At 43.8% G+C, this 15,618-nt stretch overlaps 1 protein-coding gene across 3 annotated transcripts in view; it reads right to left on the bottom strand.

Moving 5' to 3' along the window:
• The window catches only part of PPP4R3B (protein phosphatase 4 regulatory subunit 3B), a 44,521-nt gene that overhangs the window by 8,887 nt on the left and 20,016 nt on the right, over positions 1 to 15,618 (bottom strand). The window contains exons 7-11 of one of the 3 annotated variants that reach the window (XM_054986723.1): positions 9,734 to 9,850; positions 7,395 to 7,526; positions 6,098 to 6,200; positions 3,467 to 3,508; positions 1,149 to 1,307 (exon numbers count right to left, since the gene is read on the bottom strand). In XM_054986723.1, coding sequence (XP_054842698.1) covers positions 1,149 to 1,307; positions 3,467 to 3,508; positions 6,098 to 6,200; positions 7,395 to 7,526; positions 9,734 to 9,850 — 553 coding nt within the window. Of the gene's footprint in view, positions 1 to 1,148; positions 1,308 to 3,466; positions 3,509 to 6,097; positions 6,201 to 7,376; positions 7,527 to 9,733; positions 9,851 to 15,618 lie in introns of all 3 variants that reach the window. The other 2 variants (XM_054986714.1, XM_054986706.1) reach the window with 2 other exon arrangements.

Here is a 15,618-nt window from a genome sequence, read left to right on the forward strand (position 1 = left end):
AGTTAAATTGAAGTAGAGACAAGCAGGAAACCAGCCACAGCAGCCATTTGAGGGGCAGGAAGGGCCAGAGGAGGCCAAAAAGGGAAGCCCCTTCAAAGTCTCCCAACTTCCTCCAGGCAGTTGGGAAGGGGGAGACTTTGAAGCGAAGCAAGTTCCTGCTTCGCTTCAAGGTCCGCGCCCCCTCCTCCAGCCAGATGAGGAGAGAATTTAAAGCAAAGCAGGTTCCTGCTTCACTTCAAAGTCCTCCTTCCTCCTCCAGCTGGAACGCCCAGCAGGGAGGTGCAGGCTTATGCCTGCTTCCCCGCTGCCCCTTTCACCCGCTGCTGACGGGGACAGGGAGTTCCCTGGCCCCGACAGCGGTGGGTGAACGGAGCACCCAGCAGGGATTTGCAGGATTATGCCTGCTTCCCCCCGCTGCCCCCTTTCACCCGCCACTGATGGGGCTGGGAATTCCCTGGCCCCGTCAGCGGCGGGTGAACAGAGTGCCCAGTGGGGAGATGCAGGCTTATGCCTGCTTCCCCGCCGCCCCTTTCACCCGCTGCTGACGGGACCAAGGAGTTCCCTGGCCCTGACAGCGGCGGGTGAATGGAGCGCCTGGCGGGGAGGTGCAGGCTTAAGCCTACTTTCCCGCCGTTCTCTTCCCTGATACAAGAGGAGCAGGGAGAATCTCCCCATCCCTCTCACACTGGGAGGGCGCCACCGGGCTGCTGCACCTGGTGCAAGAGGGGTGGGGATATTTCCTCGCCCCTCTCACACTGGGCAGCAGCACAGAAAGAGGCATTTTAAGCCCTGCAGCCAGCACTCAAGTGCTTGTTGTGGAAGCCCCCAACAAGCAGCTGATTCAGGGGTTTAAATGCCCCTCTCGGCAGGGAAACAGGCATTTAAACTCCTTGCCCTGAAGCTTCCCGAAGCTATACAAATAGCTTATGGGAATCTTTGATCTGAGATTTCTGAAACGGACCTATCGTGCTAGGGCCGTTTTGGAAATCCCGAATCTTTGCTAATCGGGTCCGATTTGGGTATTTTTTCCGAATCGGAAACCCGAATCGTACATCCCTATTCATTATGGGTAGGAACTACTTCAAGATGGCCAGCCTACATAGAGCACTCCCACAAACACTGAGTATAAAATGTATACAGCTACTTACACAATGCCAAAAAGGTGTGTTTTGAATTCATCAAGACCAAGACTCTTCTTAGCAAATCCTTGTTCATAATATAGTTCTTGATGTGGTAGGTGTGGTGTTCCACACAAAAAGTGAGTAGCTCCAAAATTAAGGCAAGCAGCTGTGCTGTTTGATAGTTGTCTGCAAAATAAAACAGATTAAATCAGGTACAAAGAAGGCTGTGAATGCTTCTGTCTTCATATCAAGTTTGTTATACAGAACACTACCCTTCAAGTTCTCTTTTTTGTTAAGCATATGAAAGACCTGTATAACTCTTTGCCTTGCAGAAGAGCTCCTAAATATGAACTGAGATCCCAGGTCTGACAACACAATTTGTGAAAACCTTGTGCTTATACTAGCTGGGGTCCATTACAGCTGATTCAGCATAATTTGTATTTTCTCCAGTGTTTGTAAAGCAGTTCAGCTGCCTCTTCAATGCTTCAAAATGTGGCAAATGCACACGTAAGCTGCCACCTCATCATGTTTAAAAGCACTAAGCTTGTGCTGAAAGTTGCCAACTCATGCAACATCACCACATGGAGAACTTAGTGAAGGGGTCCCCAACATGGTGCCTGTAGGTACAATTGTGCCTGCCAACACCTTTTCTGGTGCCCACCAAGTGTTTTTAGTGAGTGGGTGGGGCCAGGTGGGGCTTTTACAAAGCATGGCTTCTGATTGGTTCACAGAGCAAAAATACAGTATTACCAATAGTTAGGTAATTCAACGAAAACAGATACAGTAGGGTATGGTAGCCACAAATTTGAAAAACTAGCAGAAACTGAACATACAGATGAAACCTTTCCGAATTTAGAGCATAAGCAATTAACATTACATTTTTAGCAATGCCGAGCTGCCCAGTAGGACTGTATCTACACCAGCAGACAATGCCTGATAGCCTAGCCTATGGTCCCTGTCCCTTACTACGGTATCTCTCTGAGCTATTAATTATGACACAGCCCTATAATCTGAGCAGAAAGCCCTCCTGAATAATTCAGTCTTGAAGAAAGCCAGGAGAGTGGGCGCTTCTCTGACCTCCTCAGGCAGGCTACCATAGAGAAAGGGCATGCATGAGCAGTTGTTGATTTAGCCCAATTGCAGGGTGGTATCTGCAGAGGGCCCTATTCAGATGAGTGAAGCTGTCTTGGTGGAACATAGGGAGAGAGGCAGTTTTGCAGATAACATGCCTAAGCCATGTTATAAACTCTTCCAGTCTGATCCTGTAAACTGGCACTCGGCTGTTAGGATGAGGTGTAGTACTTCTTGAGATGATAACCTCCCAACCCTACTTCCTTACATCAGCATTCCATTGCTTCAGCTTAGTTGTAGAACTGCCTCCCACATTACATGGAATCCAATTGGCACTCAGCTTCTCCCCAAAGCCCTCACCACATAAAGTAAGCAGTTTTTATTGCCAGTCTCACCACAGTGCTGAGTGTCTCCTCATCACTGGTGCAATGGAGGGGCACCTCCCTTTAAGGGAGAGCATATGGCTCAGTAGTAGAGAATCTGTTTGGCATGCAGAAGGTCCTAGGTTCAATCTCCAGCTACAAGGATGAGGTGGTAGGAGAGACCTTGGAGAGCCAATGCTGGTTTGAGCAGACAATACTAACCTTGATGGACCAATGGTCTGATTCAATATTAGGCAGTTCCATGTGTTTGTGTGAGTAGGTTTTATAATGGTGTATGTGCCCTTGGCTTGCACTAATGCAACAGCAATAGCTTAACAGGGATGAATATCTTTCACAACAGCAGCTTTAAGGGATATCAGTAGCACAAACTTAAATCACTTTAATAGTCATTCTCTTGTACCAGAGGACCCTAAATAATATAGTTCTCTGAGGGATGCACAAGAACTTCCAATACAGAATTCTTAGCACCTCACTGTACTTCAGTTCCCAAGATTCTGATAAAGGAAGCTGCAACCATTAAAACAGGAAATGGCAAAACATAATTTTGCGGTGTAGATATGCCCCATGAATCACCTGGGAAGGCTTAGACAATTTTTCATCAACACTGCTGTATTAGATAGCATTTTTTGTATAGAATAGTATTCAAAATTGTATTTACTTAATCTAATACAGAAAAGATGCATCATTCCAGTTGAAGGCAATCTGCACAACTGCGTGCAGCTGTATCAAATACTACCAGAATAATTTTGTGTGCAAGTATATATATATAAATCTCTGACTAGGCAATACACAACACAATCTATTTTTTTTTTTACAGAAAAGCATTTTTTACAACTTTACACACCATTTCAAATTAAGTTTTTAAAAACTACATACAAGGTATCCACCTACCTGGGCAAATTGTATTATTCTTGTTGCTTCCAACCACTGCATCTTACAAAAAAAAAATTATTCACCGTAAATTGTCTGGTTAATTTATGTGGCAAAATATCAGATGTAGATCAAGATAAGATGTATATATTCTATTTCAAGGCAAACAAATTTATGACCCACATCTGTATTAGAACCCATCTAGTGTTTTGTCGGCTAGAGCATTGTGTGACCAATTTTTCTTGCCACTCCAACTACACATAGGCACTAGATGTAGATGAAAACAAGCTGTATGACAGTAGATATAAAAGTTGGCTACACAATCAGGGAGATGCTTGTAAAATGCTACAGCCCCCCAAAGCAGTTGGGTGAATGAGCTCCTATTTTTTGTAATTTTAATAACTCTCAAATCTCAGATGTCTGCATTTAAAGACAGAGTCCAGAGGAGTGTGTGTATTTTTCATAACAAACTCAAAAATGAATTTTGTGCCACTTTAAAAAAAAAGTAGATTTATTGTAGCATAAGGTTTTGTGGGCTACAGTTCACTTTAACATATGCTTGAGGTTGGCAGATTTATAATTAACATCACTGGAAAATGAAGTTGTAAACAGTGGGTTGAAGAGATCATGAAATGTAGGAGGTCCACAGTATAATCCTATTCAGAGTTACTTCAGTATAAGCCTGCTGATATCACTGGGTATAAACTACAGTAAACTCTGCATAGGATTACACTGCCAGTGTCTCAGGATTATCTGCTGCTGAGCTGAAAACTCACCATTCTTCAACAGAAAAATCTCCTAAGGAAGACTCCAAAGCAAAACTGCTGAATTCCAAATTATCAGGAAGTTGAACTGTATTAATATAATTCTGAATCATGACCAAAGCTCTGTCACTCATTAGTACTATCTACTACCAAATTTTAATGCCATAAATCATCATGGCACTCATCTTGCACACATCTGAGCTTGGAAGAGCAATGTCACAGCCTATCCCTTGCATTTCATAACCTTCTGACTTCATAGTTAGCATGCTTTCTTCTGATGGTTGTTGTGGGTTTTCCGGGCTGTATTGCCGTGGTCTTGGCATTGTAGTTCCTGACGTTTCGCCTGCAGCTGTGGCTGGCATCGTCAGAGGTGTAGCACCAAAAGACAGAGATCTCTCAGTGTCACAGATCTCTGTCTTTTGGTGCTACACCTCTGAAGATGCCAGCCACAGCTGCTGGCGAAACGTCAGGAACTACAATGCCAAGACCACGGCAATACAGCCCGGAAAACCCACAACAACCATCGTTCTCCGGCCGTGAAAGCCTTCGACAATACATGCTTTCTTCTGTTTATTTATTTTACTTTATTTATACTCAAAGCAGTTTACATCACTCTCCTCCATTTTATCCTCCCAACAATCATGTGAGATTGGAAAGGCTGAGAGTGTCACCTAGAAAGTTCCCATGGCAGAATGGGGATTTGAACCTGGGCCTCCCAGATCCTAGCCCGACACTCTAATCTATTTCTATCAGGCAGTTAAGGGCACAATTCATTCATCTTCCTTGAGTTCATTTTAAAAAAAACCTTCTACAGGAATAAGTCTTCAAATAAAAAACAAAAAGAAATCTTATGGGTGCCTTAAAGACATGGGGTCATTTCTGTGAAGAACCACAGCATGAGGAACAAGTGAAAACTTTAAAGCGAAGAGACACAAATGCTTAAGAGACGTTTTAGCAGGTCCTTTTGTGATCCCTACACATTTTATAAAATTCTGTAATTTGCTATAGCTACAGAATTCCTTCAGAACATTCATTTGCTGCTGCACTCAGTAGAATCAGCAGTCCACTGGGACCAATATTGTTTCCAAAATGGACTTAAAAATGGATCCAAGGGGTTCGAATCAGAGCCAGATATTAACAAGCCACTTTCTCTGCCACTCTCACAGCTTCTAATGCTAAATGAAGCCCTTCCATGTATTATATTCCCCACCACTTAATTTTTCATGGTTAATACAATTTTGGAAGATACCACCAGTGAATCTGTTTTGTTTTTGTTTTGTTTTTAAAAGAACACTATTCTACTAAGTGATATTACAGGCTTTCTAAGACTTAATTGCTATTCCTGGGTATGTTTCACAAACTAGATGTAGGTCATAGTAGCATTAGCATCAGAAGTACAGAGTACCTGTGTCATGAGGATAATGGTCTTTAGCTACAGAAATTAGTTCTATGTATTTTTTTAATTGTCAGTTTTAAACTCCATCTTTAGATTCTGCCAGGCACCAGATCTATTTTCCTATTTTTTTTTTTATCTTTTTCAATTTTATAAGTTTTCTCTTTTCTGCTTAATGCCATTTAAATTCTTTGCCTGCCTTTTACAAGACATCTGTTACTAAAAACACTCTGCAAATCTGAAAGGATAGCCCATGGACATATAGAAATCTACAATAATATTCTGAGTGGCAACCCATACACACAAGTTTGTACCCTATGTCACTCAGTCCTCTGATCAGCAATCTAAGTAGGAGAACACACATAGTCTTGGGACTGCATAAGACATTAATTCAGGCAGCACAATCAGAATATGCTACTGTAGCAAGCAAACACCACTACCTATGATAAATGCACAGGACAGGACAAAAGAGGCTCCTTAAGAGTTTAACCTTACCTTTATCACTCTTATCCTCAGATGTATTTGCCAGAAGTGGAGCAGTCAGAACGTGCATACAATGGTTGTAGAAAAAATTGAGAAATTCACTTTTCTCAGTTTTCTGAAACAAGAGATACTAAACACTGTAAGAGTCATGCACCTTCCTAGCAGACAGAAATGAGACACACTGCATTCAATGCCTGCAAAATGTCTACTTATAGATTAAAACAAAACATTCCTGCTGAAACAGCTACTGATTTAAATGGCTAATAGGTTTCTCATAGACATGAGGTATATGTGACATGCTGGGTTTATCTACATTTTTTCATGCACTATCACAAAGGGAAATCACATCTCCTTAATTTGTTGCTATAGCCACATGGTGAAGTCCTTCAGCTGAAACATGGCAAACCCCAAACTCTATTCACTGCATCACACTGGAATGCAAACTGTTTATGGGTTTCATCCAATGAACAGTGAGCTCTGTTTCACAAGTGGATCTGAACTTTCCACCATGCCCCAGGATTCAGGGGACTCGAGGAATAGCTATGTGTAAGGTGGGGGTTTATATCCTCATCAACAACAAAATCAGAGTTATCAGACAAGACCCTCTACTCATAAAAACCTAGTGTCTGACACAATCCACTGTATATATTTTGTTTGAAACATTTATACCTTGCACTCTCAGCATACAGACGCCCTAGGCAGCTCTCAATCTCATTAATAAAAGTGCTAACAAGAACACACAAACATGCATACAAGATCATGGCCCAGGTTACATGCCACTTTCATTCTAGATGCAATGGGGGCCCATATTTACATGGCATTACAGAGACTGCCTTTCAATTGCCTTGGAAGCAGACATTTCTATCAGTAGCTATAGTAGCAGAACTCAACATTTGGACCTTGCATATGAGGTGGAGGTGCGTGACAACATGCCAACTACTGGAATGGTGCCAACCCTAAGGCTAAATCGACCACTTGGTTGGCTAACCTCATATATATTACAGCTTGAACGCAATGTTTGGACATAGTATTAATTTACGAAAGTCCCATGCATTTGAAAAATCACACACATACTTTAATAAAACACACTGACAACATGCCGTGGGGAAACTTTCAAGTACAATCACCATTTCTACTTCATGCATGAGTGATGGATGTAAAAACAAAATCATGCTTCAAAGTGTGTTTGCTTGAAATGCAAGAGCATTGTGCATTTTGCAAAAAGTTATAAAGAGGGCCAACAGACAGATAGATTTTATTTAACGGTTCTTAAACAGTAAAGTTTCTTTACCCCTTTCCATTTTCTTACATTAGCTGTGGCCAACATGTTCTCAGGATCGATTAATGTACGCAAGAGCCCCATTAACTGAACAGCACCACCAAGCTCGGGGTCAGTGTCACATATCATTTGCTCAATAACTACATTTATGAGGAGGATGTCCTGTAACAAAAGCAAGACAAATTAGGCAAGCAGTTCTTAACTGTTAATCTTCTACCACTCCCTAAGTATGCAAAATTACCTTCAAGTACCACCCTCCAAGCTACAACTAAGTTTGAACCAAAAACAGTGCCCCAGAAAGGCTATTTTATTTACACAGGTATATTTATGATAAAAGCACACAATACAAAGATTTCAGAAACACGCATGATGACCAGCCAATTCCTTAGTGTTACACATTTGATATCTATTTTCTGAGCACCACTTGGAGGAGAAATCTAGAGTCTAGGATCTTATCTAGGGTGTATAAGCAGTATAAAAATGCTCCTCCACGAACTGTCAGAAGCTGATGCAGAGATGATTTCAGGTGGTAGAAATGACTGCTTCACAGTGTTTTCTCCCCCATCCTGTGGAGCCCAGAATGTCCCTTAGTTCACTGAGGAGCTTAGGGCCATTAAAGGATTGGATAGAGGAAGCAAACATAGAAAATGAGAATGCGCCTGACTATAGGTGAGAGCACATAATTGTGACTATTATGTGGTGGTGATGATGGTGGCAAAGCAAATTCATCTACCACCACTGTGCCTATGCAATGTCATGTGGTAGAGATTTTCTAAGTTGTAAGGGAGCTTCTATCTAATGTCCCTAAGGATGTAGACCAGGAAAATATACAGGCACATTTTTAACCATTTTGCAACGTACTTTGCATATAAAATAGCTCATATGTACCACAATTTAAGATGCCATGTTAAGCTCAGTTCAATTTCAGGAGGCTATTGGGAGTGCAGTTTGGTCCTAGTAGTATGGGTGACTTAGTTGGTGAGGCCTGATGAAATGAACAAGCTATTTAGAAGCATGCACCCCATTACATCTAGACATACCTGGTCCCAAATGGCTTAAATAATGACTGCCCAGTGGCCAACGTTCCATTCTTGGTCAAGAGAACAGTCTTGGTTGCCCTGACTGATCATATTTATCAGGAAAGTGCAACCCAGTTGATTATAGTTGCTTTGGATATTATCATCAACAATGGTACCCTTCATAAGAAGGTGGAGATTTTGGGGGTGGGGGAGGTGAATGGTCAGTCATCTTATGTGACTGGTCAATTCCAGAAGGTGGTGCTGGGGGACTGCCACTCTGCCCTTATGCAAGTCCTGCAGGGTTACATCTTGGACACCCTGCTGTTTGACATTTATATCAAACCACTTGGGGATATGGAGTGAAGTGCCGCCAATAAATGGATTTATTTTTTTCAGGTATTTATATACCTGCCTTTAGCCTGAGCATCTCAAGACCAAATGTGGGTAACAACAGTGTAAAAACATGGTTGTTGTGGGTTTTCCGGGCTGTATTGCCGTGGTCTTGGCATCTGTGACACTGAGAGATCTCTGTCTTTTGGTGCTACACCTCTGAAGATGCCAGCCACAGCTGCTGGCGAAATGTCAGGAACTACAATGCCAAGACCACGGCAATACAGCCCGGAAAACCCACAACAACCATCGTTCTCCGGCCGTGAAAACCTTCGACAATACAGTGTAAAAACAATTTGATAAAACAATCATTAAAACCAATTTTAAAACAATAGAACCCACACCTTATGCCCCCACCAACAGGGTGTTCCCCCCTTGCCCAGGCTCCCCCAAAAGCTCTCTGAACAGCTCAGCTTTGCAGCCTCAACAGAAAGCAAAGATGCAGAACACTTTCAGGTGAAGTAGGTGGAGACTACAGCCTTTTCCCCAGTGGCTCCCCGTTCAAGAATGCCCTCCCTCCTTGAAGCTCATCTAGCACCTACTACTACTTTAGGTACTAGGCCTAAATATTTCTCTTTACTCAGGTTTTTAAATCAAAGTAAATAATCTTTTAAAGCTATTTTTATAGTCTGCTTCTAGCCTGAAGGTTGTTTTATGAGTATCACCCAGACTCTTTCAAACTGTAACTTCATCATAATGTAGGTATGCAATCTGGATGTTAGCACTCCTATTTTCCTGCCTGTTACATGATCACTGCTGCAGCATCAAAGAACTTCTCATGACACTCCAAATTACTGATCAGAATACATGTGTAGACATGTTCTCTCCACCCCATAAGACATGTACTCTGCAAAGGAAACTATCAGCAACTGAAGAAAATAAGTAATTTTGGCTTCACAGAGATAGTTATTGCTTTTTCAGATGGAAACCTGTCACATAAGCATGCTGTATCTTTCTTACGTCATCACTCTGCTGGGCTTCTTGCATCACAAATTCCCGAACCATGGATGGACTGAATTCTACCAGATAAGAAAATATATCTGTAGCAGCAGATCTAACCTGCAAATCATCCATGCCCTGAAATGAAATAAAAGCATGTTCCAGAAAATGAGACATTTCAGATACAGCAGCTACCATGCAAGCTAAAATGCAGTATTCAAATATGTAAAAAGCTAATGGGGCTGGATCCGAAGAAGCAAGAGCAGAACCTGGTATGCGGAATGGTGGTGCCTTTCCCACTTCCTCCTTCCTGCTGCAGCCCATTGCAGCCCCTAGAAAAGCTGCTGCTGGGGACTTCAGAGGACCCTCTCAAATGCTGTGGGATACAGCATTTGAAACAAATGGGAAACAAACTCCTCCCTATCAGTCTCCTTGGAAATAATTTAAATCCATTAAAAATGGAAGCTAAAATCGAACATATAATATCATAGATATTTAAGACGACACCAGCATGGTTAACAAGCTAAGTCAAGGAAGCTATAAAAGGCATAGGGTCTTCTTTTAAAAGTCTCACCCAAACAAGGTGAACAAGAAAGGAACACAGGCTCTAGCACAAATTGATTGATAAAGCAAGCAAAATGAGAATGACGAGCATATTGCTAAAAATATTGAGACAAACAAGATGAATTTCTTTATATACCCCAGAAACAGGAAACTGGCCAGGAGGTGGTAGGGCTCTTGAATGACAAAGGCATGAAAGGACTGCTTAAAGAAGACAAGGAAACGGAGCAGTTATGAAGAAACTTGGAATGCTGTCTTCGACTATCTGGAAGTCAGAGGCATCCTAGCACACAGGAAATACTATAGACTCTGGTTTTCTCCTTGACTGTGCTTCTGGGGGTCTAAGGTGTGTATAGCTGTGTACCTTGTTTTAGGTGATTTTTATTGTATTTAAATAAAATTTTATTTTTTAAAAAGACAAGACTGCAGAGAAGCTTAATTAACTTTATATGCCTCAGTTATCACTGTGGAAAACATGGGGCAGTTACCCACAAAGAGCAGGTTTTAGGGAAAGCTGCTAGAATAACAGAGTCAAACAGAAGGGATGAAAGATGAAGTTCTAGGACCAATGCACAAATTAAAAATTAGTAAATCACTGGGTCCAGATGGCACACACCCAAGAATTCTTAAGCAACTCAAATGCAAAAACTGTTCCTCTCAACACGAATATGCAACGTTGCTAAACTGGACTTTCTTCCAGGGGGCTGTAAGGTAATAAATACAACACTGACTTTTAATCAAGGACCCAGAGGTGAATTAACCAAATGTTTGTTCTGGGTAAATTGGTATAAACTGTTAATAAAGAGAGAATTATTACACACACTATGAAGAATTAACAAGGCTTCTGAGAAGGGAAGACCTATTTCACCCTTTTTTTAGTGGGTTAATAAATGGATAAGGGTGATCCAGCAGATACTATATAACTGGTCTTAAAAGCTTCTGACAATGTTCCTTTTTGACTGAACTCTGTAGCTAAGGGAAAAGAAAGTGAGTCATCTAATGGGTTAGAAACTGGTTAAACAACAGGAAGCAGAGAGTAAAAACAGAGTTGCGCTTACCGTAACTACTGTTCACTGACGTCTTCTGTGCAGACACACATGGGACTGCGCCTGCACAGGCCTGCCGACTGGAATTTTTCTTTTCTAGCCAACGTCCACCAGGGGGCGCACGTACGCACCAATGCGCATGCGCGGCTTTTCCCGCCCGAGCAACATTGGGCGACGTCGCCCCCTTCCCCTCAGTTTCTCCTTTGCCGCCGAATGTCTTCACATTATCTGGAAGAACACAGCGGGGTAGGAGGGAGGGTTGTGTGTCTGCACAGAAGACGTCAATGAACAGTAGTTACGGTAAGCGCAACTCTGTTTTCACTGTCCGTCTTCTGTGCAGCCCCACATGGGAGACTCACAAGCCACTTACCCAGGAGGCGGGCATGTGTTCTCACTGAAAAAGAGACTGAAGTACTGCTTGACCAACAGCAGCCTCTTTCCTTTCCCACACATCTAGTGCATAATGCTTAGCAAACGTGTCAGAAGACGACCACGTTGCAGCCCTGCAGATGTCTAGCAAGGGCACGCCCCTAAGGAAGGCCGCAGAGGCAGCTTGCGCTCTGGTGGAATGAGCTTTTACTTCCAAAGGGCAAGGTAACTTAGCGTGCGAGTAGCAGGCCCTAACAGTCTGAGTAACCCAGCGAGAAACTGATTGAGCTGTAGCAGCTTTTCCCTTCCTGGGCCCATAATAGCACACAAACAGTTGTTTGGCACACCTAAACTGTGAAGTACATTGATGGTAAAATAAAATAGCCCTTCTCACATCCAAGGAATGTAAGGCCCTTTCAGAGTTATTAGAAGGGTCAGGAAAAAAGATAGGCAGGACAATGTTCTGTGAGGTATGAAATTGAGTGGAGACTTTGGGTCTAAAACGAAGGTCAGGTCTCAGAACCACTTTATTTTGATGGACCTTCAAAAAGGGAGGATCCCACCTTAGGGCCGCCAACTCACTAACTCTGCGGGCAGATGTAATGGCGATCAAGAAAGCCACTTTCCAGAACAACCATTTTAATTCACAAGTAGCCAGTGGTTTGAAGGGCGATTTCATAAGCCCTGCCAATACTACTTGCAGTGACCATCGGGGAACAATTTCCTTGACTTGTGGAAACATGTTATACAACCCTTTTAAAAAAGATTTCGACAAACTGTGGGAGAAAACCGTTTTCCCATCTATCTTAGGGTGGAAGGCTGAAATAGCCACCAAATAAACTTTAATAGAGGAATTAGAGAGTCCCCCGTCCTTTAGAGACAGAAGGAACTCAAACACAGATGACAGATGGCAATCCCAAACATTCACCCCTTTGTCATTAGCCCAAGCTTCAAAACGCTTCCATTTAGCAGAGTATGACCTGCGAGTAGTGTCCCTACGTGCATTCAGCAAAATCTCAGTTACTCTGTCAGACATCCCTTCCGACACAGAATGTGCCAAGCAGTGAGGCTCAGTTTGGGTAGGTCGTGATACCAAACCCCTTTGTCGGACAGATGGTCCAGGTTCAGAGTGAACCGATAATATGACCCCTGTGAAAGCTGCATGACATGTTGGAACCAAGCTTGTCTGGGCCAAAAGGGTGTCACCAGAATCATGTGAGGCCCATTCCTCTGAATTTTGCTGATGACTCGAAACAACAGCGGGAACGGAGGGAAGGCATAAAACAGGTGCCCTGTCCAGCATATTTGGAACACGTCCCCGAGGGAGTGGTGACCTAGACCTCCTCTGGAGCAAAATCGTGGGGCCTTCTTGTTGTCCTCCAATGCAAAGAGGTCTATGTCTGGGAACCCCCAGTCCAAAAAGATGGCATTCAGGTAGCCGTCTGCTATGGTCCATTCGTAGCTGTCGAATCGCATACGACTCAGTTTGTCCGCGATGACATTGGTGGTGCCAGGAATACGGACCGCATGAATGAACACGCCTCTGTCCATGGCCCATTTCCAAATCCGAACGGCCTCGTCGCAGAGGGCCTTGGAGGTAGTGCCCCCTTGCTTGTTCAGGTAGAACATCGTGGTGCAATTGTCCGTGAGTACCTGAACGGACTTCTGCTGCAGCGTGTCTGCGAATGCGATAAGGGCATAACAGACCGCTCTCAATTCTGGCAGGTTAATGTGATCTTCCCTTTCCTGCTGTGACCAAATCCCATGTGCCCTAAGGGCTCCACACTGGGCTCCCCATCCTATCGTGGAGGCATCAGTCGAGATCGTGATCTCGGTCTGGATGGATCCAAACGCAATACCCCTAAGGAGATTAGTCTCATTAAGCCACCATCGTAAGGTACAGAGAACCCCTCTAGGGATGGAGTACCGCTTGTTCTGGGATTCGAGTTCAAAATCATGAACAGAAAGGAACCACAGCTGGAGAGGTCGCATGTGCAACCGGGCCATAGGGGTAACTGCCGTAGAAGAGGCCATAAGGCCCAGCAGTCTCTGGATAGCTGTTACTGACTGGAACCTACATCTCAAAAAGAGATTCACCATCCTGCCAATCTTTAGTGCACGTTCCCTGGGCAGAAAACCTCTATTGACATCACCATCCAGTTCCATACCGATAAACAGTATTCTCCTGGACGGGGTAAGGTTAGATTTCTTGAGGTTAACCAAAAGCCCTAACCGGGAGCAGGTAAGCATCACCTTATTAATTTGGGCGAGGAGTGCAGCAGCAGAGGGTGCTGCCAAAAGCCAATCGTCAAGATAGGGATAGATGGTACAACCTCGTTCCCTCAAGTATGCCACTACAACAGCCATACATTTAGAAAAAACCCGGGGATCTGTTGACAATCCAAAAGGGAGTACCTGATAATGGTAGGCCTTACTGTTACAAAGGAACCTGAGGTATTTCCTATGACTAGGGTGGATGGCAATGTGGAAGTATGCGTCCCTGAGATCCAGGACGGCGAACCACATGTCCTCAGGCATTAACTGGAGGACTGTATTTAAGGTAAGCATTCTGAACCGCTTAACGAGAACAAATTTATTCAATTCTCTCAGGTCTAAGATGGGTCGTACACCTCCATCCTTCTTGTCTACAAGGAACATCCTAGAGTAAAAACCTAAGAGGGGGTCCTGAGGGAGTACTTCATGTACGGCTCCCTTCTCCAGCAGTGCTACAACCTCAGCCTGTAACTTATCAGAAGAGGATTGTGCTGAGTGATCAGGAAGAGACAACACTGGGTAAACATCAAACTGAATTTTATATCCAACAGTAACAATGTTAAGAACCCAACTATCAGAGGTAATCTCTGCCCATGCTGAGGCAAACTGAGCCAATCTGTTACCGAACACGACAGATTGTTCAAATTCTAGTCAGAACTGCTTCGGTTGAGTTGCTGACTCTTTAGCATCGTGGGCTTGTTGACCGCGACGTGGGCGGTAGCTAGGCCTCCGGCGCTGGAAAGAGCTCGCAGGTGGCTGGAACTGCCTGTAGGACCCATAGCGTGAATACGGTTGATATCTCTGCTGTCGACCACGATAGCCCTGCGAGGAACGATACTGGAATTGATTCTTTACGTTTCTGCAACAGGTATTCATCCATTTTTGATGAAAACAGAGACTGACCCTCAAAGGGCAGATTTTCTACTTTGTTCCGTGTCTCGACAGGCAGTGCAGTTGTGCGGAGCCACGAGTGTCTGCGAAGCACAATGGATGATGCTAATGCTCTCGCAGAGGTGTCAACTGTGTCGCGGCCAGCATTTATCTGTTGTCGTGACAATCGTAGGGCCTCATCAAGCACTACCTTCGCCAACACTCTCTGGTCTGCCGGAAGCTTTTCCATGAAGACCGCCATGCGATTCCAGAGGAAAATTGGATAGGTACCCATGATGGCCGAGTAATTAGAGATCTTGAGTGTTAGGGCAGCAGAAGAATATAATTTCTTGCCCAAAGAGTCGAGCTTTCTGCTCTCTTTGTTGATGGGCACAGCATAGGACCCTTGGCGTTGACGGGTCTGCATCTCCTCAGTAACGAGGGATGAAGGCGGTGGATGTGTAGAGATATGAACAGACGTCATCTCTTGTCTTGTACAGAGCTTCTAGTTTACGAGATGTCGGGTAAACTGAGGCTGGCTTCTCACAGATCGTGTTGATGATTTCCACCAAACCTTCAGTGAACGGGAATGCAATGGTTGGAGGATTCCCAGACTGGACATACTGCAGGATCTTATCCTTTGGTTTCGGATCCACAGCCGAAATCTCAATGTCCAAAGAACGGGCCATTCGGATCATCTGCTCAGTATAGAGCCGGTAGTCTTCCAAAGGCGAAATACGACCCGTCCCAATAATGATGTCATCAGGTGACGGGTCAGAAGGAGGG

Source organism: Eublepharis macularius, chromosome 1 (assembly GCF_028583425.1).
Source record: "Eublepharis macularius isolate TG4126 chromosome 1, MPM_Emac_v1.0, whole genome shotgun sequence".
Classification (NCBI taxonomy): domain Eukaryota; kingdom Metazoa; phylum Chordata; class Lepidosauria; order Squamata; family Eublepharidae; genus Eublepharis; species Eublepharis macularius.